At 43.6% G+C, this 24594-nt stretch overlaps 4 protein-coding genes across 4 annotated transcripts in view; 1 reads left to right on the top strand and 3 right to left on the bottom strand.

The window, feature by feature from the left end:
- Positions 1-176: 176 nt before the first annotated feature.
- Positions 177-2005, top strand: LOC118420988 (gastrula zinc finger protein XlCGF57.1-like). Its single transcript, XM_035828100.1, has one exon. It carries the CDS (start codon positions 244-246, stop codon positions 1996-1998), a length of 1755 nt encoding a protein of 584 aa, XP_035683993.1. The 5' UTR covers positions 177-243; the 3' UTR covers positions 1999-2005.
- Positions 2006-4156: 2151 nt separating this feature from the next.
- LOC118421958 (sushi, von Willebrand factor type A, EGF and pentraxin domain-containing protein 1-like) lies at positions 4157-7840 on the bottom strand. The gene is made up of 6 exons (XM_035829461.1): positions 7788-7840; positions 7285-7444; positions 6718-6943; positions 6282-6476; positions 5459-5638; positions 4157-5199 (listed from the first exon to the last, which is right to left on the bottom strand). The coding sequence occupies exons 1-6, from the start codon at positions 7838-7840 to the stop codon at positions 4772-4774; spliced, it is 1242 nt and encodes a 413-aa protein (XP_035685354.1). The 3' UTR covers positions 4157-4771.
- Positions 7841-10516: 2676 nt separating this feature from the next.
- Positions 10517-11433, bottom strand: LOC118421066. Its single transcript, XM_035828231.1, has 3 exons — positions 11240-11433; positions 10905-10960; positions 10517-10661 (listed from the first exon to the last, which is right to left on the bottom strand). Exons 1-3 carry the CDS (start codon positions 11405-11407, stop codon positions 10574-10576), a joined length of 312 nt encoding a protein of 103 aa, XP_035684124.1. The 5' UTR covers positions 11408-11433; the 3' UTR covers positions 10517-10573.
- A 6168-nt stretch (positions 11434-17601) lies between these two features.
- The window catches only part of LOC118421957 (P-selectin-like), a 9742-nt gene continuing 2749 nt past the window's right edge, over positions 17602-24594 (bottom strand). The window contains exons 4-13 of the mRNA XM_035829460.1: positions 24297-24352; positions 22982-23141; positions 22349-22513; positions 21922-21986; positions 21267-21430; positions 20753-20912; positions 20216-20444; positions 19654-19842; positions 19260-19445; positions 17602-18638 (exon numbers count right to left, since the gene is read on the bottom strand). Coding sequence (XP_035685353.1) covers positions 18235-18638; positions 19260-19445; positions 19654-19842; positions 20216-20444; positions 20753-20912; positions 21267-21430; positions 21922-21986; positions 22349-22513; positions 22982-23141; positions 24297-24352 — 1778 coding nt within the window. The 3' untranslated portion in view covers positions 17602-18234. The remainder of the gene's footprint in view (positions 18639-19259; positions 19446-19653; positions 19843-20215; positions 20445-20752; positions 20913-21266; positions 21431-21921; positions 21987-22348; positions 22514-22981; positions 23142-24296; positions 24353-24594) is intronic.

The raw sequence follows: 24594 nt of genomic DNA, 5'->3' as shown, positions 1-24594 counted from the left end.
AGCGAATATGCTGGAAGCTAGTGTGGAGAGGGTGAAAGTGGAAAAAATAAAAGTGGAAAAATTGAAAGTTGGGAAAGTGAAAGTGAAGAAGCTGAAAGTGAAAGTGAAGAAGCTGAAAGTGAAAGTGGAGAAGGTGAAAGTGAAGAAGCTGAAAGTGAAAGTGGACAAGGTGAAAATGAAAGTGGAGAGGAGCGGAGGAGACTTATCTGTCGTCATTGCGAGTATGAAACGGAGCACAAGCAGATGATGAGGAGACACATGAGGTCCCACAGAACGTACCAGTGTGACCAGTGCGACTATTCCACTTCAAAAAAGGGTCCACTGAAACGCCACATGGCGGTGCACACCGGTGAGAGACCTTACCACTGCGGTCACTGTGACTTCTCTGCAGCAAGGAAATACGGTCTTTTCAGCCACGTTAGAGCAGTTCACAGCGGTGAGAGACCATATAAGTGCACTTACTGTGATTATTCTACAGCGCAAAACGCTCAACTTAAGAACCACGTTATGGCTAAACACACCAACACCAGGCCGCACAAGTGCACGCTGTGCGACTATTCTGCGGTTGAGAAAAGGGGTTTGAAGTTCCACATGGCTACCCACACTGGGGAGAAACCATACAAGTGTGAGGTGTGTCCTTTCGCCACTCATCAGAAGCAGACTTTAAAACAGCACGTGCTCACACACAGTGCCGACAAACCGTTTAAGTGCCATGTCTGTGACTATTCCGCAGTCCAAAAGGGAGCTTTGAAAAGACACATGTTGAAACACACACAACCTAAAATCAAGGTTAAAAAGGAGCCAAAGAAACATAGCTGTCCGCACTGTGAGTATGAAACCATTAGTACAACAGCAATGACAAAACACATCCGGACCCACACCGGGGAGAAACCCTTCAAGTGTCAACAGTGCGACTACTCAGCATCGCAGAAACCGCAACTGCAACGGCACATCCGGGGTAAACACACCGGTGAGAGACCTTACCACTGTGGCCACTGCGACTTTTCCGCAGCAAGAAAGGACGGTCTATACGTGCACATTCGGACAATACACGGCGGGGAGAGGGCCTATCAGTGCCAGTTTTGTGATTATTCGGCACAACAGTCTGGCCATCTGAAAGAGCACGTAATGGCTAAACACAGCAACTACAGGCCGCACAAATGCACTCTGTGCGACTTTTCTTCAGTTAGCAAAAAGTCTTTAAAGCAACACATGACGACCCACACTGGAGAGAAACCTTACAGCTGTGAGTTGTGCAGTTATTCCGCTCGTCAAAAGGGTAAGTTAAAGCTGCACATGGCGAAACACAAAGGGGAGAAACCTTTTAAATGTGAAGTCTGTGATTATGCTAGTGCATCAAAATCATCTTTAAAAAGTCACATGGCCACACACACCAACATAAAACCGTACAAATGTGAGGTATGTGATTACTCGACCATAAGCATGACTTATTTGAAAAAGCACATGGCAGTTCACGCCTTGGAGAAACCCTTCCACTGTGAATACTGTGACTATTCTGCAGCACGAAAAACAGACCTGAAACGACACATGGCTAAACACACCGGCGACAAACCACACAAATGTGAACTTTGTGATTTTTCTACAGCGCGAAGGAGCCATCTAAAGCGGCACATGACCACGCACACTGGTGAGAAACCTTACAAATGTGACGTTTGTGGATACGCTTCGGCAGAAATGTGCTTTTTGAAAGAGCACATGACTAAACACACAGGGGAGAAGCCTTACCAGTGTGAGGAGTGCGACTATTTCACAACGAAAAAAGGGAGTTTAGCAATACACATGACAAAGCACACCGGTGAGAAGCCGTACATGTGCGAGGTTTGCGGGTTTAAGACAGGAACGAAGGGTACCTTGAGGCAGCACACAGCTACACACACGAAACCCCACAGGTGTGACCAGTGTGACTACTCCGCAGCGCAGATCGCGCACTTGAGGAGGCACAAGGCCAGACATGCCGAAGACAGAAGCAGTGTGTAAGTGCCTGGTGAAAAATCAAGAAACAAACTTAACTTGGATCAGGGGTTCTTAACTTTGAAAAATTGTTTTCCACGCATTTTTGCATATTCTTTCATAGTTAGGGTAATCCTGTTCTTCTACTAGATCTTTTACATTTCAATTCACAGCTCTCCAACTAGATCTCTTCAGTGTCACTGACGAAGACTGCATGCGGGATAGTAGTTGAAACGTCTGACCGTTTCCAAAATCATGTCCAGTTGCTTTCAAGAGTAAACTACTTTTTGGCGTATTTTATGGATGTCTAACGTACAACGACGTGTTAACTTGCATCACATTCCTTGTTTTGTCAAAAAGAATATTTTAGCAAGGGGAAAGAAACGATTATCATTGTGTTGAAGAGAAGCAAATGACGAAGGTTTTTGTATTTCTTCTAATTAATGCCTTGATAAGGATACTTTACTGAGAGATATAAGGACCTCTAACTTTCAGATTGCTTCCTTGATATTTTGAGTCATTCTGAAACCCTATATTCTATTTAGAACAGGAATTAAAACCGTAGTTTTACGAAGGAACGTTCCTGGAATGAATGGGGACGTGTGCAAAGGACTGGGGACGTGTGCAGAGGATTAGAGACGTGTGCAAATAGACAAGAATCTTCAGCGACCTGAGATCGTTGAAACAATTTTTACTTTTTTTTTTACAACTCGTTGTCTTTTCAATATTTCTATAACCTTGCTTTCAAATGTACTTCCGCAAATTTATTTTCCTTCTTTTTATTTTATACCGCTTGTAGGTTCTTTTGCGATCCACTTAAGACGTACGTCCACTTAAGTTTGATAGCTGGCTTCATCTTAACTGTAATACTGATGATATTAACTATGGTATTAATTGATTTATCATTAGTTATATGTATAACGGAATTATTATTACTGTAATATGAAAACATTTAACTTTGTTTATAGCTATATTTAACTACAGACGTTCTACAGACAAATGTGTGGAGGTTGGAGGTGTAGAAAAGTTATTGAAATCTTCCGTAAGTTACCCTATGTACATGTATAAATAACATATAAAGTGGATATCAAAAGAGTGCTTTCAACACTTTAACACTTAAAACAAATTTCTTATGATAAAAATATTTATATTTCCTTCTTCTGAAGCTTTGTCCTATTTTCATTTACTGTTTGTTTGTAATTTTATAACGTGTTAAGAGTTTCTTCATAATAAATCTGCTAACCAAGACAGGAGATTGTTTTCTTTTTGGCATCCTCCTTCGCAGGGACATCCAACGGCGAAACCGCCTGTCTGGATGTACCCTACTTTCTCAACCGTCACCCTTAGTTCCTGTGGGCGTCACCAAAAAGCAGCCAATCATAGATTGCCTTTTAGTTTTCAAAAGGCATCTCGCATATATACCAAAGGTTCTGTCCATTCTGCCCAAATCATATTGAAGATGAATTTCATTTTATAATGGAATGTTCTAGATACGCTAGTTTACGCAATGAATTATTCACGTTTCTCGAAGCAAGTACAACATATTTTAAAAGAATCGATGCTACAGACAGATTTGCACATTCATTTAGATGTCAGCACTCCCATAATGCAAAAATTGGCAAACATATCAAGGACTGCTCTGCTATTAGAAAGAATACTGAAGCTAATGATTAGCCTACTTCATTATGATTGAATTATGCATATTAGCCCTTATTGTTATGTTAACTATGATGTTAAGCTTTATCCTATACCTCTATTTTGTACTTAGTTGTTGCCATACTTTGTACCATGTACAATTGTCGTGCAATAAAGTTATCTATATAATGGTAAGCTCATTAATATTTATACGCAGGGCGGTCAGGAACTTAGGGTGGTGGTAGGTATTGTAGGTATTTTCAAACATAACGTTATCAAAACGCCGGAAATGCTGTCAGTTTGTACGTTGCTTTAGTTCTATATTGTACAAATCATGTCCCAAATGATCATTTGGGTACATGTAACCAGGCTGTTGTTGAACCTTCTGTTGAACCTTCCACATGCGGTACGGTCAATGATTCTTTAGCACGTTTCTGTACAGCAAAACGTTTGAATGTTATTGATTTGATAACTACTGAACAATCATAGTGTAACTGACATATATATATATATACTGCTACACGATGCGAAGATTCAGGCAGACGATCTCTCAGCTTTGCCCTTTCAACCTAGTAGATATTCGTTTCCCCATTCGTTTCCTCATCCAGACATTGTAAAGATTTTCCGCCTTTTTCGGGAAAAGCACAGGATTTTTGAGCCGGAGTCCTGTCAGGTTAGCCACTTTTTCAGCTCGCTTTTTAAGTTAATTTTCACTTTTCAGACGAACGTGAAGTTGAACTTGTGGCTGAGGATATAAGAAAATGGTAACATTCTACCAAGAAAGTCTAAATGCAACTCTTTGTGTCAAGTATATGTGTCTATATTATAGTTCCAGTTCCTCTGTGCAAAGGCATGTAAGTCATGGTTTTGAAAGCTTAAAAACTTGTGTAAAAATTCAAAGAGGTACTTCAGTCAATGTGTCCGGAGCTTCTGCTGGCAGAATTGACAATTATACCAGTATATACTCCATTCGGGATCTCTGTTGACAAAATCTGCGATTCTGCCTGTTGAGATCCCGATCGGATTTTTTGTCAACAGAGACTACGATCACGATTTCTACATCGTAGTCTCCTTCCTGACATATATTTATGTGTGTCGAATTGGACCAAATTTAGGTACGTGACATGGATATGAAGCAACAATTTTCATATCAACACATAACGATTCAGGTACCGACTTGACAAATGAACTTCAGAAAGGTTTCAGAACACAAAAGATCGTTCCACCTGTTCCTTCTTTCTACCTGCTCGTGATTTCTTTGCCAATAATGCGCACAGTTCTCGTTGTCATGCGCGTTGTCTGGTTGTCTTGGACCCCACTGCTTGAAATGTTCATTGGCAAGTTCAACACCATCAGCCCATACCCAGCTGCCTTCTGTGGCGCGGTCCGTCAAGCCGAACCAGAACAAGGCGGTGTTATCCATAGCGTTCTTCAGGTCGACGAGGAACGCGTTGATGCCCGCATTACGGGGCATGGCGAGAGTTCCACCATCAGAAGAACAGGTCGCGGCTGCATCGTTGTAGTTCTTCCGCTGATTAAAGGCCCTGTAGCAGAATTGGCTTCGCCGGTAGTAATTGTACCCGTCTGGGCAACCTATTTCGGAGAGAGGATTGATGTAGTTCATTGTAGTGTTATCGGTATTGGTCAGCATTGGCTAAGTTAAACTGAAAACTTAGACTTCTTTGTTAAATATCGTAATGTTACACATATTTCAAACCTCGGTGCAAAAAAGGCTATTAGAATATTAGAAAAAAACAATACATTTCCTTCTCATACCTCTAGTATATGGAGTGAAATGTGTTTATATTTCACTCCAATAACTGTGGTATGGAGTAAAATATGTTACCCGTACATCTGGCAGCTCTGCCCGACCACTTCCCATCCGCCTGGCAGGTCCGACTGGTACTGCCGGCAGACAGGTGGTAACCATGGTTACATCTGAAGGTGCAGGTCTCGGGATACCGGAAGGAGTATCCGCTGTTACAGGACATCCTTCCATTGGTGGGGCTTGAAAGGGCCGGGCACCACACGCCTAGAATTGGAGATAGTTCGTTGACCGTTTGAAACATTTGTGATTATAGACAGGAGAGGAAGCTCACAAGCTGTGAGATGAGGGTCCTGAGAAGAGCAGTTGGAAGGACAAAGATGACAAGGTTTAAGAACGATGTGGTCCGAGAGATGGTTGGAATTAAACCAGCCCTACAGTTAATTGCCAAGCAAAGGAATCAGTGGTTTGGTCACTTAATAAGAATGCCTACCACACAGCCAGCCTTACGAGCCTACGCCGCAGGTGGATAGAGGGAGTAGCAGAGACCCTCCGTGCACATGATCTGACTCTCAAGGATGCTACCCAACTGGCTGCAGAGAGACGTCTATACATCTCCTTTCGACGCCCCCTCCCTCCCCGGCACAAATGGAAGTATAAAGTACATGATTCTACAGCAACAAGATGCTGAATCTTAGGGCAACGCAGTCACATATACGAAATTGCAGCTTTTATCAGATCCCGTCGACAATGATGGAGGGGCAGCATCATATCGAACATGAGTCGAGTGTCGAATTTGAAAACATCTGAACCAGAAAAGCTTTTTTATATATAAATTACCATAGATTGTTTAAAATGACAACGGGAGCAAGTTTTGTCATTTTTAGAATGATTGCGATGTCGCACATACCGATACATTCTGCGTCGTTTCCCGACCAGGTAGCGTCAGCCTGACAGTGCCTCACACTGCTGCTTGTGGGAGTCAGCTCGTAGCCTGGGTTGACGTCGCAGGCGAAGCTGCAGATCTCGGGATAGCGGAAATAGGAGCCACTGTCACACGTCATCCTGCCGTGTAGGGGGCAAGACAGGTCTGGGCATTTCACAGCTGAAGAACAAACAGGCTTTAATAGGCATTTTGTCACGAAAAAAAGTGAGTATACTTTAACAACTAAACGAGGTACACGTATGTACAATTCTATTGCAAAAACTTCCAGGAGAAAAGTATTGACAGCTACAAGCCGAAATTTTGATTGCATTTGATAATCACATATTTGAATGAGCTCAAAGTCTCGATTGTAATTAGACGAAGAAGTCAAAGCTGAACAGAAAGGGAAAGTAAGCTGTACCTAAACAAGGCGTGCTCCCTGCACTGTAAATGTCGACAGGAATAGTCCAGTTCCCGTCGTGTCTACAGGAGTACTCGGCATAGATCAGCCTGTCGTAACCATGGTTACAGTGGAGCACGCAGACGACTTCGTACTCCGGCTCTGTGCTGTTAGCTGACTGGCAGGTGTTGGCTGCAGAGGATGTCGGGATAGAACACGAGAAGAATCCGTTTTGCGGTTCAGCGACCTGCGAAGGTGCAGCAGCGAGAGACATGCGGGTAAAGGTTTACGTCACAGCTTGCAAAAAGGTTTAGCCGCCATGATGGTCGACTGCATAGATCCAAGATTGCTACCTGTTATTGAAAACGCTTGGTATTTCTTTTTGTTATAGACATATAGCAAATCATACATCATTCTGGTCATCTACAGATTCAAGCCTTCCGACATAATCAGAACATTTTGCTGTTGCCACTCGATCGAAAGCGAGTCAAGTTTCTGTTTGTAGTTGCGGGTAAAAGATAAATAAAACCAGTCCAATTTCCTTAGTCTTTATCTTTTTAAGAGGGGGAAGGGGCAATTGCTACTTACCGGAAAATCCGGACAGGAGGTCCTTTCACAATGCGTCCCGTCCCCGACCTTCCCGACCCGGCAGCGGCAGCTGAAGGCCTGGTGGCCCGTCAGGCTGCAGACCCCGTGCTCAGGGTGGCAGTCGTGCAGCCCGAGCTGGCAGAAGTCAGATGGGACACAACTGCAGAGCGAGTACCGTTCAGAAATGAAATTGGCATTTCGATCGGTATTCGATACATTGATATTCGTTTTCGTTGTATAACTGACTGATAGCATAGGATACTAGCCAGACAAGAATGCAAATAGCTTGATACTTAACACAACATAATTCAGGTCATCAATTTTTTCGTGAAATTTCGGAAATTCCACCAAAAGAATGGTCTAAAATGCTGGTCATACCCGTGCATAAGAAGGGAAGTAAGATGGACCCTGCGAATTACAGGGCCATCTCACTATTGTCAATTCCGGGTAAGGTTTTCTCCAGGATACTTCTTGACAGAATGAAGGAAAGAACAGAAGCTCACTTCAAGGAATCCCAGTTTGGTTTCAGAAGTGGTAGAGGCACAGTTGATGCCATATTTGTTGTAAGACAAATCCTGGAGAAAGCTAAGGAAAGAAAGGTTAATCTTCACTTCCATTTTATTGACTTTAAGGCCGCCTTTGACACAGTATGGAGGAAAGCTCTATGGAAAATGATGAGAGCGATTGGGGTAGAGGCAAAAATTGTAAATATTATTGAAGAACTGTACAGAAACACTCAATGTGCAATAACAATCAATAGACAGATCACAAACTGGTTCCAAGTCGGTGTTGGAGTCAGACAGGGTTGCCTCATGTCCCCAGTCCTGTTTAACATATTCCTGGAGTTTGTGTTGGATGAGCTGAAAAGTCTTGACACAACTTTTCAACTCCATGATAACCTATCCACAGAGGAAAGGTATGCGGATGACACCACACTTATAGCAGCCATATTCAGTAAACTTCAGCTCTCGACAAAAGAGCTCGAAGTGGCATGCAAGAAATGGGGCCTGAAAGTGAATGCTGCAAAATGTAAAGTCATCTCTAGTATAGAACAAGAAAACATCTTCATAGAGGGTAAAAATGTTGAAAAAGTCCCTGAGTTTGTTTTCCTAGGAAGTGTTGTACCTGGCACCACAAATGATATAAAGAGAAGGATCTCTCTGGCCGCATCCGCATTTGGTAGGCTAAGAAAAACAGTATGGAACTGCAAAAGTTTCAGTAGATGTCTTAAAATGCGTCTTTTCCGAGCACTCATACTACCAATTGCCACTTATGCATGTGAAACTTGGACTCTAAAAAAGTCTGATGAGTCTCTCCTGTTGGCTTTCGAGATGAGATTCCTAAGGGCGATCCTCAGTGTTTCACTTCGCCACCGAATTCCGAATGTGGAAATAAGAGCGAGACTGGGTATAGAAAACACCATTATCGATTCTATCAGACTCAGAAGACTGAAGTGGTTTGGTCACGTTGTGAGAAGACCTCCACACACACATGTCAACAAAGCGTACCATCAAGATTTCCAAAAGCCCAGGCCACGGGGGAGACCCCCGAAACGATGGAGAGACCAGATTGAAAAAGACGTCGGACAGAGTATTAAGTTGGCGGAGAGGAGTGCGGCGAATCGTGCAGTCTGGAGAAATATCACGGAGGGAGCAAGGGGCCAGTCACTGGCCTAGGCACTTAGGCAGGTAGGCAGGCATTTTTTCGTGACCAACCGATCGCGAGAATCAGTAGGAGCGAAACGTTCAACGTTATTGTCTTCTTTGCAGTCGGTTCATATATCTATGTGCAAAAAGCTTTGTGCATGTTTGCCACCAAAGACAAACTAACATGGGAAAAACTACTCCTTCACCTTGGCTGGTTGTTCCATTGTCCACTTGCCATGCACCTGAAGTTGTAGAGATTGTGGAGAAGATGGCCGCTCTCGTCGGCAACTTTGTAGCCCGGCTCACACGTCAGGCGGCAGGAGTCCTGGTACCTGGTCCCGCTGCACGTCAGGCTGCCGTGAGCCGGGTTCTGTTTATTGAGAGGAAACAGTGGTGCAATTTCTACGCATTAATTCTCAGTTTTTTTCATAGTTTTTCTTTAATGTTTGGCGATGCTGGAGTGTCGATGTTTTGAATGTTCTTAACGTTACAGGCCTCATCGTTGTGGGTAGAAGCAATGTAACTGAGTTGAAATCAAAGTACTATTATATGCTGCTTTTCCGATTGTGATGTTACTGTGGTGATAGATGGACAATTTATAATGAGTACCTCACATCTGGCTAAGGGGCCAATAACCGGAAAAGCCTGTGTGAAAAGCAGTAATGTATGAAAGTGTTATACATGTAACAAAAGTTACTGACAAAACACAAGACTACGTACAGAAGGATTGCCGCAGTTCTTCTTTTGACAGAACAGATCTGGTTCCCCAACAACTGGTTTGAGCGCTGGAATCACAAAGGCAAATGTACATCAGGCTTCTTTTATCTTAATAAGAAGGCAATGATGGTAGGATTATATCTCATTTACGTATAGAAATCTCTTTCGTTCCAGGGATCCCATTAGCCGTATAAAAAGTTTTGTTAGTAATTAGAAGTTTCACTGCCCAGGGAAATTCTACAATCCGTATCCAGAGTTTGACAGCATCTTGAAAATTATTGTTTTCTACGGATGTTTGTACAAACGTCATGGATTGTTCGCAATAACAATTGCAAAAAACATTGACTGTATGAGGAAAATGTCCGCAAGCAACGGCATGCCTTGGGCTTACCACCTAGCTGTAAGCTCCAGTTGCCGGTACTGTGACAAGTCACGTTCTGGGGGTTCGTTCCTTCGTACCCGTCCGCACAGGTGACTCCGCAGGTGTTCCCGTAGGTGTGTCCGCTGGAGCACTGGAGGGCGGTGTTGGGGAACTCGGGAGGGGGTCCGCAACTCACTGGTAAGAATAATTCAAATCTCCTGTTGAAATTTCATCTCAGATCAGCTTTAGTTCATTGTGGTATCAATCAATTATCAGCAGGTTATTGGACCTCATTCAAATTTAGCACAAAAAAGGTGCACAATACTATTTAGAGGGAATATTAAAGTTTATATTCTGTATTACCCCGTACTGTCTGAGTACATCATCTCCCAAACACGATATTCAGTAGTAGATATTTTGTCACTTGCAATTAGCCCTCGTGTAGGAATTTGCAATAAACTTATTGATGTCCCGGTAGTGTATGCCATGTTACCTGGAATACACTCTGGTTTCCCACTCCAGGTGGCTTTGTCTCCGTGAACCTGGCAGGTGAAGTTGTCTCGGTTCAGCCGTTCGTACCCGTCATGGCAGGTGAGATGGCACGTCTCGCCGTACGTCGTACCTGTACAGGTGACGTCACCGTGTGTCGGCGTCTGTGAATGGAAGAGGTGAATTATCATTTCAGACCGTCATCATTTTTATCAAGAAAATACGGCGATGGCTAATCCTAATCTCCAACCATGTCGGCATGGAAGATTGTCTCGCGTAGGTTTTCTTGACCAGTCGTCCTTCTTGTACCGCTACTTACTAGTATTCTTGAAGTATCTGAATGGAGATTAGGCTTATACAGTGAGTATGCAAATTGATGACTGGTGTTGACATACTGAGATACTCACCGAAATGTCTCCGCAGTTAGCGATGACACAGTCCAGAGTCTGTGGGATGATGACATCTGCCAGAAAGAGAAAAGGACAATCATAAAACATTTCAACACAGCAATCAGAGTTTCTAAAAGTTTTAGTTAATATGAACTACAGTGTATCTACGAACCTCAGCGAATGTATATATAGTTCCAGATGTACAACAAGCATTGCTCGCTTGTATCTATACAGGAATAACATTTGTTTATTCCTCTTAGTCATTTTGTCGATTTGGATGTGGATTAAAACGCTTGATGCGAATGTTGATGTAACAACCACCCCTCCCCCCCCCCCCCCCCACACACACAAACCTGCTGATACAGCATTTTCCATCTCAGTCGTGTTCCCTCCATGGAAGGTGGTCCAGTTTCCGGTCCAGCTGCAGCCCAGGGTGTCGTCTGTTTTCGGTACGTACCCCACGTCACAGATGACGTCACATAGGTCCGAGAACACGTGACCCTGGCACAAGTACGATCCATGCGGGGGGTCCTCAGGTGGGCTGCAGGTTACTACGTAAAATGCGTACGATTAGACCATAAGATCAAAGTTCTTATTGAAAATCATATTTGTAAGTGAATGGAAATCATATCAACGCCGTACCTGGGTCGCATAGTGCGGGCTTGTCCCATTGTCCTGAAGCCGTGCACGTCAGTACAGGGTGCCGGGGCAGGTAGCCTCGCTCGCAGACCACTCCGGCTTCTGAGTTGTATGTGGTTGTGCTGCTGTTCACTCGACCATGAGCTAAATTCTGTCAATGAAAGGAAAACCTGTTTCCTCTACAAAGACTGGAAACTGTTTCTTTTACGACTTTTATACCTGTTTTAGCAATTAAAACTATGCATATGTCTTATTTTGATCAATTTCCCTAATGAACAGATTATGTTTAATTTAGTTTGATTGCAGATAGACTTAGGTACAGCCTTGTTAATGTCTATACCTCACATTCATAACTGTTTAGAAAAGGCATTAGAAATAAGTACCTCAGATTCTTCCCCACAGTTCACAGTTCTGCAAATAGGATGTCTGGTAGCTCCGAACGTCTCTGCAAACAGTCAGCAGAAGGTATCAAATTACACAAACGTTTACAAGATTTATGTTAGGTAAGATTTGCTGTGACTGTACTCATATAATGCCACACACATGAACGACATGAACTCGGCCTATATATGAGAAACAGATGTCTTTGATAGAATGACTACGTTGCGCAATGATGACAAAGGCCTTAACGACGATGACACTTATGGATATAATTTAAAACAAATGATAAAAAGGAGCTTTTTTAGCAATATAGATTCTTCTACGTTTTTTATACGTCGTCTTAAATTTAAGAATATAAATGTTCTGGCCTCAGTCTCCCTACCTAAACGAGATAGAGCATGCAGGAAGTCCAGATTGGCGATGATGTCCTCGATGTTTGGACCGACCCAGATCAACAACTGCCGCATCATGTCAAAATCGATGATGTTGTTCTCCGAGACCATGTCTAGATATGACTCCACGATAGAAAGGTTAGGGACGTAGTCAAGCTTTACTAAAATATTTAAAGCCACGTCCGCGTAAAGTTCGTCGGGGATACCGAGGTACTGTAACACCCGAGGGTCCGTGTTCGGCATCGTGTTGGCAGCCCGACCGACGCCGACAAGTGTCGACACGACTTCGGGCTGGATCGGCGCCCATCGGCCACGGTTGCAGAACAGCAGGCCTGCGTCATCGGTCTTGTAGCCCACGTGACACTTGGCGATGCACATGCGTACGTAGATGTTGTAGTGGGCGATATTGGTGCAGCTGAAGTTGCCGTGACGTAGGTCTGGGAGGGACGTGTTGCTGCAAACTGGAAAGAAAAGTTAAGAAAACCTAGTCTCCAAGCAGATCTATGTGGGGTAAAGTATCTAAGGGCTGAACTGTGTCCAGCTTGGTCAGAGCCCTCGAATACTGTCTTTGCCTCTGATAGATCTGCTTGGGGATTAAATAAAACCTTTAGAAATTAAAGTCAACTCTTTTGTCATGCTGTAGGCTTTACCCTCCAACACTCAAAATCAGAAGTGACTACAGGTGACTCACGCTCCTCCACAGGAGGCGGCAGGGCCGGTTGCTGCACGGTGCCGGGAGGCTGTATCTCTGACGCGTCCCGCCCTCCGGCCAGCGCCAACCGGTACCACCTCTGCATCTCTGGGGAAAACTGCTGAACCCACGCCGGCACGGGCTCCGGGGGCGTGTACACTGTCAAACAATTGAAAATACAAGAAATTAAACGTTCCCAAGAGTGAAATACTACAAGAGATGCAGAAGATATATGACGGGAAAAAGAGTAGTTATTGGTTTGATCAAAGCATAGTAAGCATTTTCACGATCCTTCGGAAAACAGCTTCTATTAGTAATCAGAAGAACCAAATGGCCATACATTTGTGGCAAAAGTGATAAGGTACAAACTGAAAGAAATCTAAGCTCCTTGGTAAGGAACAGTTTTTGGTAGACCACAACTGCTACATATTAACACCGTCAGTGGTAAGGCAGCGGAAGATGGCAGAAGCTAGCCTTTAACCCACTCTACTCACACGACAGGACATTGGTCTTGAACAGAACAGCGAAAACCACAGCTGTCAGGGCGGCCAGACAGTAGAAGATGGCGGCGAGGATGACCAGCGTGTCCGGCCCTTTCCTGCGCGGCGGGTTCAGGGCGGAGCCGTACCTGTACAGCGGCGGGCCGTACGGCCTCCAGACGCCGGTGGGCTTCAGGTGCTTCCCGGTGAAGAGAGAATCACAACTCGGCTGTCTTTTCAATTCGGCCTACAAGAATAACAAGGATTAGACTCTTACGATAAAAAGAAAGGAGATATTGTAAAAAAAATTAGTTATTCTTATGTAAATCCTTATAGAAATATAGGGACTTTAAATTGAGATAAAGAACAGAAATGCTGTAGAGAAAGTGAGAGGCAGCAGGGTAGAAAAAGACCACACTCATTACCTTTTCCACCTTTGACTCTACTGATATCTTTTCGTCGGTTTCTTCGTAATGTAGTTGTTCTTTTTTCTCGTCAACGGCAACGCACCTTAGAACAGATAATATATATAATTTAACGTGTATAGACACTGTTCTACGTGCTTATATGGTTATCTCTTATCATAGATTGAAATAGATAACGATTACATATGTCGAGGTCAAGGTCATTAGAGGTCAAGGTCATTAAAATTCCGCCATTGAAAGCATGTGGGAAAACCTATGACGTACCGATCACCTGTGAGGTCATGGGGAAGAGTAGGGTCTCTGGGGATGTCTTCGTCATCACTTTCACTGCTGGATGTTCCTTCCGCCTAAGACATTCAAGAAGCGCGAAGTAGGTGAAGCTGAACGTGGATTTGTATTTTACGGCACGGTGCTTCAGGTGCTTCATATATACATGGAATTGTCTTTCATTTCACGACACATTTATGCTGTACACTTGATATAAAAATGCACATATTCGCAGGTAATGAGAAGCTTTCTGGCTGAATTTTTCAAGCAAATATATTCTACCTTGACAAAAAGGGAAGATGCCTGCTATGACCCCCCCACCACCACCTCCACCAGCACCACCACCACACACATACTAGCAGAGGCACCATTCGGGGTGCGATAAAACTCAATCTGCCCTTACAAGCCAGTGCAGGTTGTACTAACTACATCCAGTTACAAAATAAGCACACTGAGACATGAGATGGGCTGCTGGTTATGCGCTACAAAGCAAACAAGAACATTTCCTACTCGGGGTTCCTGACGGTCCTCCCGTACGGAGATGTATTCCAACGTGAAGACACTTTTAGGGCGTGTTGACGAGCCCTGCATCAAGCTTACATTTGTTACCGGTACATTGCGGATGTCCTTTGTTGCCGATGTCGCCCTCGTCTTGTGTCTAGCTTTGTGCCGTCTGCTCCGAGTCCGCCCAGCCCGAGGCAGCAGGTGATCGCATCGGGTGGTCCAGGCTGTTTTGGTCGGGCCCTGGGTCGATCTGCCCCGAGGGAGCAGCTGGCTGTTGCCCGGTAACGACAACATTGTTCTATTTGAAGGAAACTTGTAATGATGAAGTAATGATGCTGTATAAGCGCGGAAATCTCTTTGTACAAAACGGACTTTATAACACTAGCAATTGCAATAGTTCTAACCTGGAAACGTATCGCAATCGTCTTGCGACAGACGTGCTGCATGAAATAAAAAAAATCTAGGATATTTATTCGAATCACGAACCTTAAGATTCTAATACGTCAACACCACAAGGTGTCATTCTTATATCAAGTCCGAATGGAACGATTAGGCTCTACATGATGCTGGAACTAGAGTTCAACGAACCCATACCTTCGCCAAATGATTTTATCTTTTACAACTGCTGTATTAATTGTGTTTGTCATTAATTAAGCAAATAAGGATCTCATTTGGATAAATACTATAAACTGATCATCTCCTCCACCAAACAACAGACGTACACAATCTATGTTAAGAAAGAAGGCTTTTATCGTATTTTCTTATAATTTATTCAACATTGTTTATTCAACATTGTACAGACTAGCAAGATGTCCAATTGGATACATCTTGAATTGCGCTGGACATCACAATCTGTAGCTCCACTTATTTACACATTTGCATAATCAATGGTTAACGATGTTCACCTGTACATAACTTCCAAATGTTACAAGTCAGAAGTTTCCGTCATTTACCACAATGATAATATAGAATTTTCTCATTAATTATGCAAATTATGTCTTTATTTAACATAAAATATATCTATCAATATTCTTCTCTTTCTCAGTTACTAGTGTCACATGTTGCAATGGTCCTATAATTGAGTTGAGCGTGTTTAGATGATTTCCTAATTAATTTATTTAAAATTTTTAATTAGATTCAATTTGCATGGTTAATATGTAATTATATGAGGCATCACTGAAGCTATCTACATACCACAAACCATGACAATCCGTCAACCCATTCTTGAGTTATTCCCTTTCAAAGTCTGACACTTAACCTGCCCTGCAGTTCAAAAACAAGCCGCTAGGGCGCCCAAACCTATACCACTTACTCTCGGCACCAAGAGCTGTCTACCACTAAAACAATTATAGCCGCAGATGTCCAGAAATCGAGATAGCAAACCCGGAAGTTCCACTGCAGTATCGTAACAGGCCGCTAGGGGCCCAAAATCTAATCGTTTCCAGGTCTCATCAAGACCTACCAACATACCGAATATCAATACAATCCATCCAGACATTCTCGAGTTATGCTGGTCTTCTACAAACACACACACACACACATACAAACGCTACCCAAAATATAACCTTCTTGGCGAAGGTAAAAATAGTAGAAATAGAACAAATATACACAGAAAACATGCCAAAGGAGTAAGCTGGTCACAAACCATACTCCTCCACCAGCTAACTTCTCTGGCGTGTTGTTATCCGTCCATATTTGTCCACTTTCGGCTTTTTTTTCCAACCACCTGTGGGGCCTGGTAGAGGCTAAGAATTCGGGCCTCATATGGACTTGCATATCTACGCACATGTAAACCCACTCATATTTCTGGAGGATGAGAATTAATAGAACCTACAGCTCAAACGTCTTAACTTTAACAAGACCCACTCACCTACACCGCACCCGTGGAAGTGCCGACTGTGTGTGTTGTTGTCAGCTTATAAGGCACACGGCTTGACCACAACAAAACACTGCTAATAACGATTTATATTCCCTGGTTAAAGTTTAACCAACACTTTGTCTCGTTGCTTGGCATGTGTGTTTATAATGACGTGAAAACCACAGCTGGACATGCCGGGTTATTCCCCGCTGCCTGCACCTACGGGCCGTGGTCTATAATTAGCACACGACGTTCACGCCTCTCGCCAAAAGAGAGATTGATGATGATTGATTATTGTTGAAATTGCCATTTGATGGGCCTATTACTCTGATGGCTACAAGATTTATTCATGGCGGCCAGCGGCACGAAGAATTGTATGAGACATGAGTTAGATGAGATAGTTATCAAGTTAGATTTTACGTCTTTACCATATGTACCAAAGCTACTTTACACATAAAGCATTGAAAGCAATATACATTGCCATCATAAATCATATTCACCAAGCAGAGGTTAGGCTCCGGATGTTTTTTGTTGACGCTATAGCTATTTTAGACGTTTTTATCGGGCTTTCTATTTTGCATTGTGTCTTGTAGTGTCAAAACCTAGCTAGTTGTTGTTAGGTGTTCCTAGTCGTAGTCTGTCAAACCTGCCTTCATACTGAACACACATGCCCATCGTTCAAAGCGAGGGAGTGACTAAATATGCTCATTGTTTCGCGATAAAGCAGTTACTCAAGTAACTTGACATGGTTTTAGAAAAGGTCAGACGTTTTAGGCAGACGTCCGGCGTTTTTCGTGAGTAACACTGAAACCTCTGACCGTTTCCAAAACCATATTCAGTTGCTTGAGTAACTGCTTTTACCTGGATGTCATTGATTATGTAAATTTGGTTCTCATCGTCATGATCAGTGTGGCTTTGAATGACCTCGGCTAGCGGACATAGGTTCAATTCCAAGCATTCATGGCTAGATGTTGTGTCCTTGGGAAAGTACTTCCATAAACAATTATTTAAATGTAACTTTTTTTAATAAAATGAGGTCTTTAACAATCATGTTTATTTCCATGTGTGAAATAAGACTATGAGATGACAATACTTAAATGCTTAATATCATGCTTAACATTTACGGCAAAAATTACATTTAACATTAAGACAACACACAAATACTACAATGCCGTACTCGTCTACAGAACCGTAAAGAACTGTCTACTGCTGAGACCAAAGTACAAGAACAACCAGATAAAGCACAAGCAATCACTTGGTTGTCCCAAAGCCCCGGCGAAAGACATTCAGAAGAGCCATAGTCCAAAATGGACTCAGTACTTGGAACAGATATACGCACAGCTCTGGCTTCCTTTAAGTACGGACTCGAATCATGTGTCAGCTCTCACTCTTACGTATTTTGTGCCGTATTTTCTTTAAAACAACACGTAATAGAACAAAATGAAAGAAAACGGGAGGGCAGCCCTCAAAAGTGCAATTTTGCACCTGTTATTTCCTCCCTTTCACTATGTTAAAAACCCAAATAAAAAAATAAAGAAATAAAACATGACCTCAATGAAAAGCGGTTTCCAGGTCGATTTGAGTATCATGAATAAACAAAGGTTCAAACGTAAAAAAACCAAACCATTTTACAAATGTGTGTATTAATTGGTCCATTTTTCTGTAGGGGACCTGGACATGAGACAACGGTTGTCATAAAAACGCACGGCGCTTCAACTTGCGACTTGACAAATGAACTTCGGAGAGGTTTCAGAACACGGCGCATCGTTCCACCTGTTCCCTCTTTCTGTCCAATAATACGCACAGTCCTCATTGCCGTACGCGTTGTTGGGTTCTCCTGGACTCCACTGGTTAAAATGTCCAAGAGCAACACCATCTGCCCAAACCCAGCTACCTTCTCGGGCGCGATCAGTCAGTCCGAACCAGAACCCGGCGCTGTTATCCACAGCGTTCTTCAGGTTGATTAGGAAAGCGTCAATGCCCGCATCACGGGGTATGGCGAGAGTTCCGCCTTCAGAAGAACAAGTCGCGGCTGCACTTGCGTAGTTACTGTGCTGATTGAAGGCCTTGTAGCACAGTTGTTTAGGCTGGTAGTAAACGTACCCGGCTGGGCAACCTGTTTCGGGGAGAGGACGGTTCACTTTATTGCATTCGCTTTTGGTCAGCATTAACTTGTACTAAATGGAAACATAAAATTCTTTAAGAATACATACGTACAACGTGATGCTTTTGTGATAAAGCACCAAGAACGAGATATAAAAAGTTCTGCTGAAGAACCAAGGAAAGCCGCTTGGGGCCCCAAATTAATCAATTCTTTGACAGGATATGACCAAACAAAATAGATACCTTGAAATAGTTGAACTGTAATTTCCAACACAAAAATTAGACTCACCCAAATTTTCGACTGCACAGCATCAGTCTTTGTCAAGGAATGAACAATCCACTGCTGTTGTGACAATTACAGTTCAACTAGTTCAAGAATGACTTCTACCTACACAGATGAACTTTCAAGTTAAAATAGGTACCTAGTGTCATGACAATGAGTTATGCTCCCATGACACATACATACATGGATCCAAACAAAAATACATCCAAACCTACATCCAGACGTCACCGGAAAATAACCTCCTGGCCAAGATGATAAAAAGAAGGTATAATCTACCCCTTTGGATGTGAATGACCATGCGATCTGCTTGTCCAACTTTATTATAATTAGTCCATGAAAAATGTTACCCACGGGTACATCTGGCGGCGCTGCCCGACCACGTGCGATCCGCCTGGCAGGTCCGACTGGTACTGCCGGCTGACAGCTGGTAACCATGGTTACAGCTGAAGGTGCAGGTCTCGGGATAGCGGAAGGAGTATCCGCGGTTACAGGACATTCTTCCATTGGCGGGGCTGTACAGGGTCGGGCACTGCACAGCTGGAGTAGAAAATTTAAACAGTAAAAGAATCCTGAGCGTTACAATGAACAATGATTATCCATTGAAATGCTTCAATAGAGTGTAACAAGTAGATGAAAATAAAATGGGTACTAGATTTAACAGGTATAGGAATTAGATTTCTGTTATGGCTTTGTTTTCGATTGCTTATGGTTATTTTCGACAGTTTTTGGTTGTTCTTTCGCTTACCAATGCATTCGGCATTGTTTCCTGACCAGGTTGCGTCAGTTTGACAATGTCTTTCGCGGCTGCTTGTGGGAGTCAGCTCGTAGCCTTGGTCGCAGGCGAAGCTGCAGGCCTCGGGATAGCGGAAATTGTAGCCTCTATTGCAGGTCATTCTGCCGTGCTGAGGGCTGGACAGGTCCGGGCATTTCACAGCTGAAATTCAAACACGTCTTAGGCTGAGGTCACATTTCCAATCCTGGGCCCGGCCGGGATGTTTCAAGAAACCAAAAATCAAATTACATACCTAGAAAAATACACAAATTATGCCCATGAATCTTATTTTAATATTTTGTGTAATTTGATGTCTGTTTTATCATTCTTTTCACTCCCGAAAGCTGCCCGGCCGGGCCCCTTTTTTGAAATGTGACCCAAGCCTTAGTAGGAGCATACGTTCGACAAGAGCTGGTTAAAGATAAACAAAAAGGTCCACATTGATTTTTAAAAAATGCGTCATCATTTGAGGTACCGGACAATAAAGACAATAACCTGGTGCTGAAGACGAGATAACATTATAAGATTTACGTACCTAAACAGGGTGTGGTTCCTGGGCTCTTCGGGTCGAAAGGAATGTCCCAGTTCCCATCGTGTCCACAGGAGTACTCGGCATAGATCAGCCTGTCGTAACCATGGTTACAGTGGAGCACGCAGACGACTTCGTACTCCGGCTGTGTGCTGTCAGCTGATTGGCAGGTGTCGGCTGCGGAGCCGGATGTCGGGATAGAACACGAGAAGAACCCATTCTCCGGTTCAGTGACCTGTTAATGTGCAGCAGTGAGGAACATGAGTTGGTGCTTACGATGACACCACGATTGGCACCTTGAAACACGGTAGTGTATAGATGGCATTCAAAATGCATGAAACTTCTTTTAGTCTACAATATATAAAATATGTAATACTGCAGATTATTCAGCATTCTCGCCAACTGCAGAGTTAAGCTGTACGATATTTCTTCAATATCTGAATTGTCGTTTTGGTTGTGTTTGTGTGAGTGCATGTGCATGTGTATGTCTGAGTGTTTCGTGGCGGTGCGATTAGCAGCGCCTGATGTTGAAACCGTACTGACCGGGAAAGGCGGACAGAGGGTCCGTTCACAGTGCGTCCCGTTCCCGACCGTCCCGACCCGGCAGCGGCAGCTGAAGGCCTGGTGACCCGTCAGGCTGCAGACCCCGTGCTCAGGGTGGCAGTCGTGCAGCCCGAGCTGGCAGTAGTCTGATGGGACGCAGCTAAAAAAAACGGTCAAGAAATTATATTTATTGAAGATTCGTCGTACAAAAAGCCAATAGTTACTTTTTTCTTGACTGCCTTAGATCCAGGAAGTTATATAACGTGGGACCGTCGAACATGCTTGCTTAGATTTACACCGACCATTCGACTAAGTCATCAAAATACATTGGCGCAACAAGCAAACACGCCGAAAGTATCAATCCCAGAAACACAATGTTATTTCAATGTCGGATGATACAGACTTATGTAAAAAAATGTCTTGAAGGACTAGTTCTGAGTTTGAAAATCTACACCGCAGACAAAGGCAATGTATAGTTACTTTCAAGAAAAACTAGTCGAATAAAACCCTTCACCTTGGCTTTTTGTTCCATTGTCCATTTGCCGTGCACCTGAAGTTGAAGAGACCGTGGAGAAGATGGCCGCTCTCGTCGGCAACTTTGTATCCCGGCTCACACGTCAGGCGGCAGGAGTCCTGGTACTTTGTCCCGCTGCACGTCAGGCTGCCGTGGGCAGGGGGCTGTGTGATCGGAAATATAGTCTTCACTGTCCTTTGCGTCGTTCTCAACGCTTGAAGAAACATTTGTTACAACCCTCCCCCCCCCCCCGGTAGTTCCAGAGCAGAACCCTATAGGGACCAAAACTACACAACTTTTTCCTCGCATCAAAAGCTATTTACCAACAAAATATCAAGACCCAAGAACACAGCATGTTCGGGACAAAAGATACAAAACCCAAAAGATATGTTGCAGTACCAAGGTCACATACCAGGGGCCCCAAATCGACCTTGACCTTTGTGTTGCTAACTCCTATCAACATACCAAATATCATAACAATCCATCCAGAGGTTCTAAAGTTCTACTGACCACAAATATCCGGAAACGCAATCCCACAGAAAGACAGACACACCAAAAACTATACCTCCAATTTTCATGGAGGTAATTATCATCAATGAAAACGAACGCATTTGGCTGCTATTGTGCAAGCTTAGACGAGCTTTAGGGTACGTACAGAGAGATTGGCACAGTCCTTCCTCTGACAGAACAGATCCGGTCCACCAACAATTGGCTGGAGCGCTAAAATGCACAACATATCATTGGAAACATCGTTTGAAGTACTACGTATACAGCGAAAAGACATTGACCCTGTAGTATAAAATATAGCTAGCTTCAACCAGACCTTCCTGTGGGCGAAGGGGGATCGTAGAAGTCAGGAAGCTTTTGCTGATACGACCTGTGCTATCTTAAAGTCTTTTAAGCAGAAAAGGTCGTTGGAAAACCTTCCTAATCTCCAAGCAGATTCCTCCGGTGGCATTAATATAATGTCCGGTGGCAGTAACATAATCTGGGGCAATTTATCCTCCTTTGCCGGCTAATTCCTTCCCCAGCTTATGTTACTGTTTTAATGCCATCGGTGGAATCTGCTTGGAGATTACTACCTTCCGCCTGTAGGCTCCAGTTGCCGGTACTGTGACAGGTGACACTCTGGTGGTTCGTTCCTTCGTACCCGTCCGCACAGGTGACTCCGCAGGTGTTCCCGTAGGTACGTCCGCTGGCGCACTGGAGGGCGGTGTGGGGGAACTCGGGAGGGGCTCCACAACTCACTGTTGGAAAATATTGAACGCATTCTTCGTTTTCTAAAGAAGTATCCGAAATGCTGTGCCTCTTCCCATGGCATGATATATAATATGTTGTACTATCTTTTCCTCATCTACATTGTAGACTAAGAAAAAATGCGTTGTGTAGAGTAAGGGAATATTCCTTTTGATAAATCATATATGTACCATAATAGTATATCATTGTTATGGTACACGTTTACAGACAAAAAGAAAACTACTCTCCTTTAAAAGTCGCAAAACTCACACATAACAAAAAAGTGGGATCTTTCGTCTTCCACTGTCTCAGAAAAAGAAGTCAAACCCAATACGTTACATCTTTATGTAAGACTAGAGTAGTTACTTATTATACTGTTTACCATTATTTGTCTGTCATTTGTTTGTCACTTACAATTAGCCCTCGTGCAGGAATTTGCAATAAACTTATTAATGTCCCGGTAATGTATGCCATGTCACCTGGAATACACTCTGGTTCCCCACTCCAGGTGGCTCTGTCTCCGTGAACCTGACAGGTGAGGTTGTCTCGGCTCAGCCGTTCGTAACCGTCATGACAGGCGAGATGGCACGTCTCACCGTACGTCGTACCTGTACAGTTGACGTCACCGTGTGCGGGCGTCTGTGTGCAGAGGAGGTGAGTGAAATGTTTTCAACTGTCTGGATTTCTTAGTCTCTACCAGACTTCCGCCTGGCCGAATAGTAATAGGGGGGCTTTGGCTAAGTTCGGAATAAAAGTCTAGTCGCAGTTAAAAGTGAACTGTCGGCCACTAGCTGGATAGACTGCGAAAGGCTGACTAAAAATTCAAATTTATTTGTCCCTATTTGGCCAAATTCTTCTTTTTTTTATCCAGCTGACACATCTGCTTAGAGACTAAGGATATTTCTGCTCTGGATTGTAACGGATTGAGGTAGAAAACGGTGACTCATCAATGTACATTCGTTAGATCAATATATTGATAACGAAAATATACCAATGTAGCACATTAGCGGGCAATGTAGCAGAACTGAAATAACCACCAGAGGATGAGTGTGCATGAGTGGTAATCGCCAGCAAATCTACCATAGGCATAAGGGGTTAAGCTGGCCAAGGATGAGCCCCGGTGGCTCAGAACACTCCTTGGTCAGCTTAATTCCTTATACCCGCCTCACATTATATACGATCTTCGGACGTACTTCGCGATCGCAGGAAGGTCGGCTGATTTTAAGATCTTAAGATGGTCTTGCGTATTTTTCGCCCAAAACCTGTTCCCCTCACATATAAGCGAGACTCGTGCGATCGACGGTGAATAGATCTATGATAATGAACCTCCCATGACCTCGGAAGGCGGGTGAACGTCGCCCGAACGTCGCCCGACTAACGGGCGTTCGCCATCCGATTTGCGTTCGATGATTAATAACTATGTCTGTGCTCGCCTATAGGTCATCAATCGTTGGATTGACGTAAGACTATTGACCGATACCCTTGCGAGGTACGCACGATTTGCACGCACGATCTGCGACTGGGTAACGAGCTCTGCGATCTCGGAGATCTCCTGCGACTTGTCGCTTGTGTTAAGAACATGTTTCGCTGCACCGCGACCGTCGTAAGACTCCTGAACATTGCCGGCGATCCCTAAAAATCGCAAGATGATCGTGAGAACACCGGACGTCTTACTCACGAAAATGTCATGTAGAGCTCGTAAACTAGTCTTCCGATCGAATCGCGCCTAATGTGAGGCGGGTATTATGCCGCCGGTAGACCTGCGTGGAGATTACATGAATCAGAAATACTCACCGAAATGATCCCACAGTCAGCAATGATACAAGCCAGAGTCTGTGGGATGACGACGTCTGTCAAAGAAACAGTCTGATATTTCATTTCACCATAGTGTTGAGACAAACTCGACGTTGTAATATTCTTAATTATTCAATAATAATTTTGATGCATATTCTTTCCCGAGGGGGATAAATGAAGAAGAGGCCAAATATGGTGTAATGGACATTATCATATAGCCAGGCGCCGCGGACCAATCAGAAGGCCCCGTTCCACGTTGGTTATGACGCCGTAACACGTAGATTCAGGCCAGGCAGGT

Source organism: Branchiostoma floridae, chromosome 8 (assembly GCF_000003815.2).
Source record: "Branchiostoma floridae strain S238N-H82 chromosome 8, Bfl_VNyyK, whole genome shotgun sequence".
In the NCBI taxonomy this organism is placed as follows: domain Eukaryota; kingdom Metazoa; phylum Chordata; class Leptocardii; order Amphioxiformes; family Branchiostomatidae; genus Branchiostoma; species Branchiostoma floridae.
This window is presented reverse-complemented; position numbering and strand designations above follow the sequence as displayed.

What these genes read in the sequence shown, in the direction of transcription:
- LOC118420988 (XM_035828100.1), top strand. Translation starts at nt 244, where the DNA reads ATGATGAGGAGACACATGAGGTCCCACAGAACGTACCAGTGTGACCAG.
- LOC118421958 (XM_035829461.1), bottom strand. Translation starts at nt 7,840, where the DNA reads ATGGCATCAACTGTGCCTCTACCACTTCTGAAACCAAACTGGGATTCC. An exon ending in AAACGACGCAGAATGTATCG is followed by an intron (nt 5,639 to 6,281) that starts GTATGTGCGACA and finishes CTCCAATTCTAG; the next exon opens with GCGTGTGGTGCCCGGCCCTT. An exon ending in GTCGGGCAGAGCTGCCAGAT is followed by an intron (nt 5,200 to 5,458) that starts GTACGGGTAACA and finishes TCTCCGAAATAG; the next exon opens with GTTGCCCAGACGGGTACAAT.
- LOC118421066 (XM_035828231.1), bottom strand. Translation starts at nt 11,407, where the DNA reads ATGGATCGTACTTGTGCCAGGGTCACGTGTTCTCGGACCTATGTGACG. An exon ending in GGAAAATGCTGTATCAGCAG is followed by an intron (nt 10,961 to 11,239) that starts GTTTGTGTGTGT and finishes TCTTTCTGGCAG; the next exon opens with ATGTCATCATCCCACAGACT. An exon ending in CTAACTGCGGAGACATTTCG is followed by an intron (nt 10,662 to 10,904) that starts GTGAGTATCTCA and finishes TTCCATTCACAG; the next exon opens with ACGCCGACACACGGTGACGT.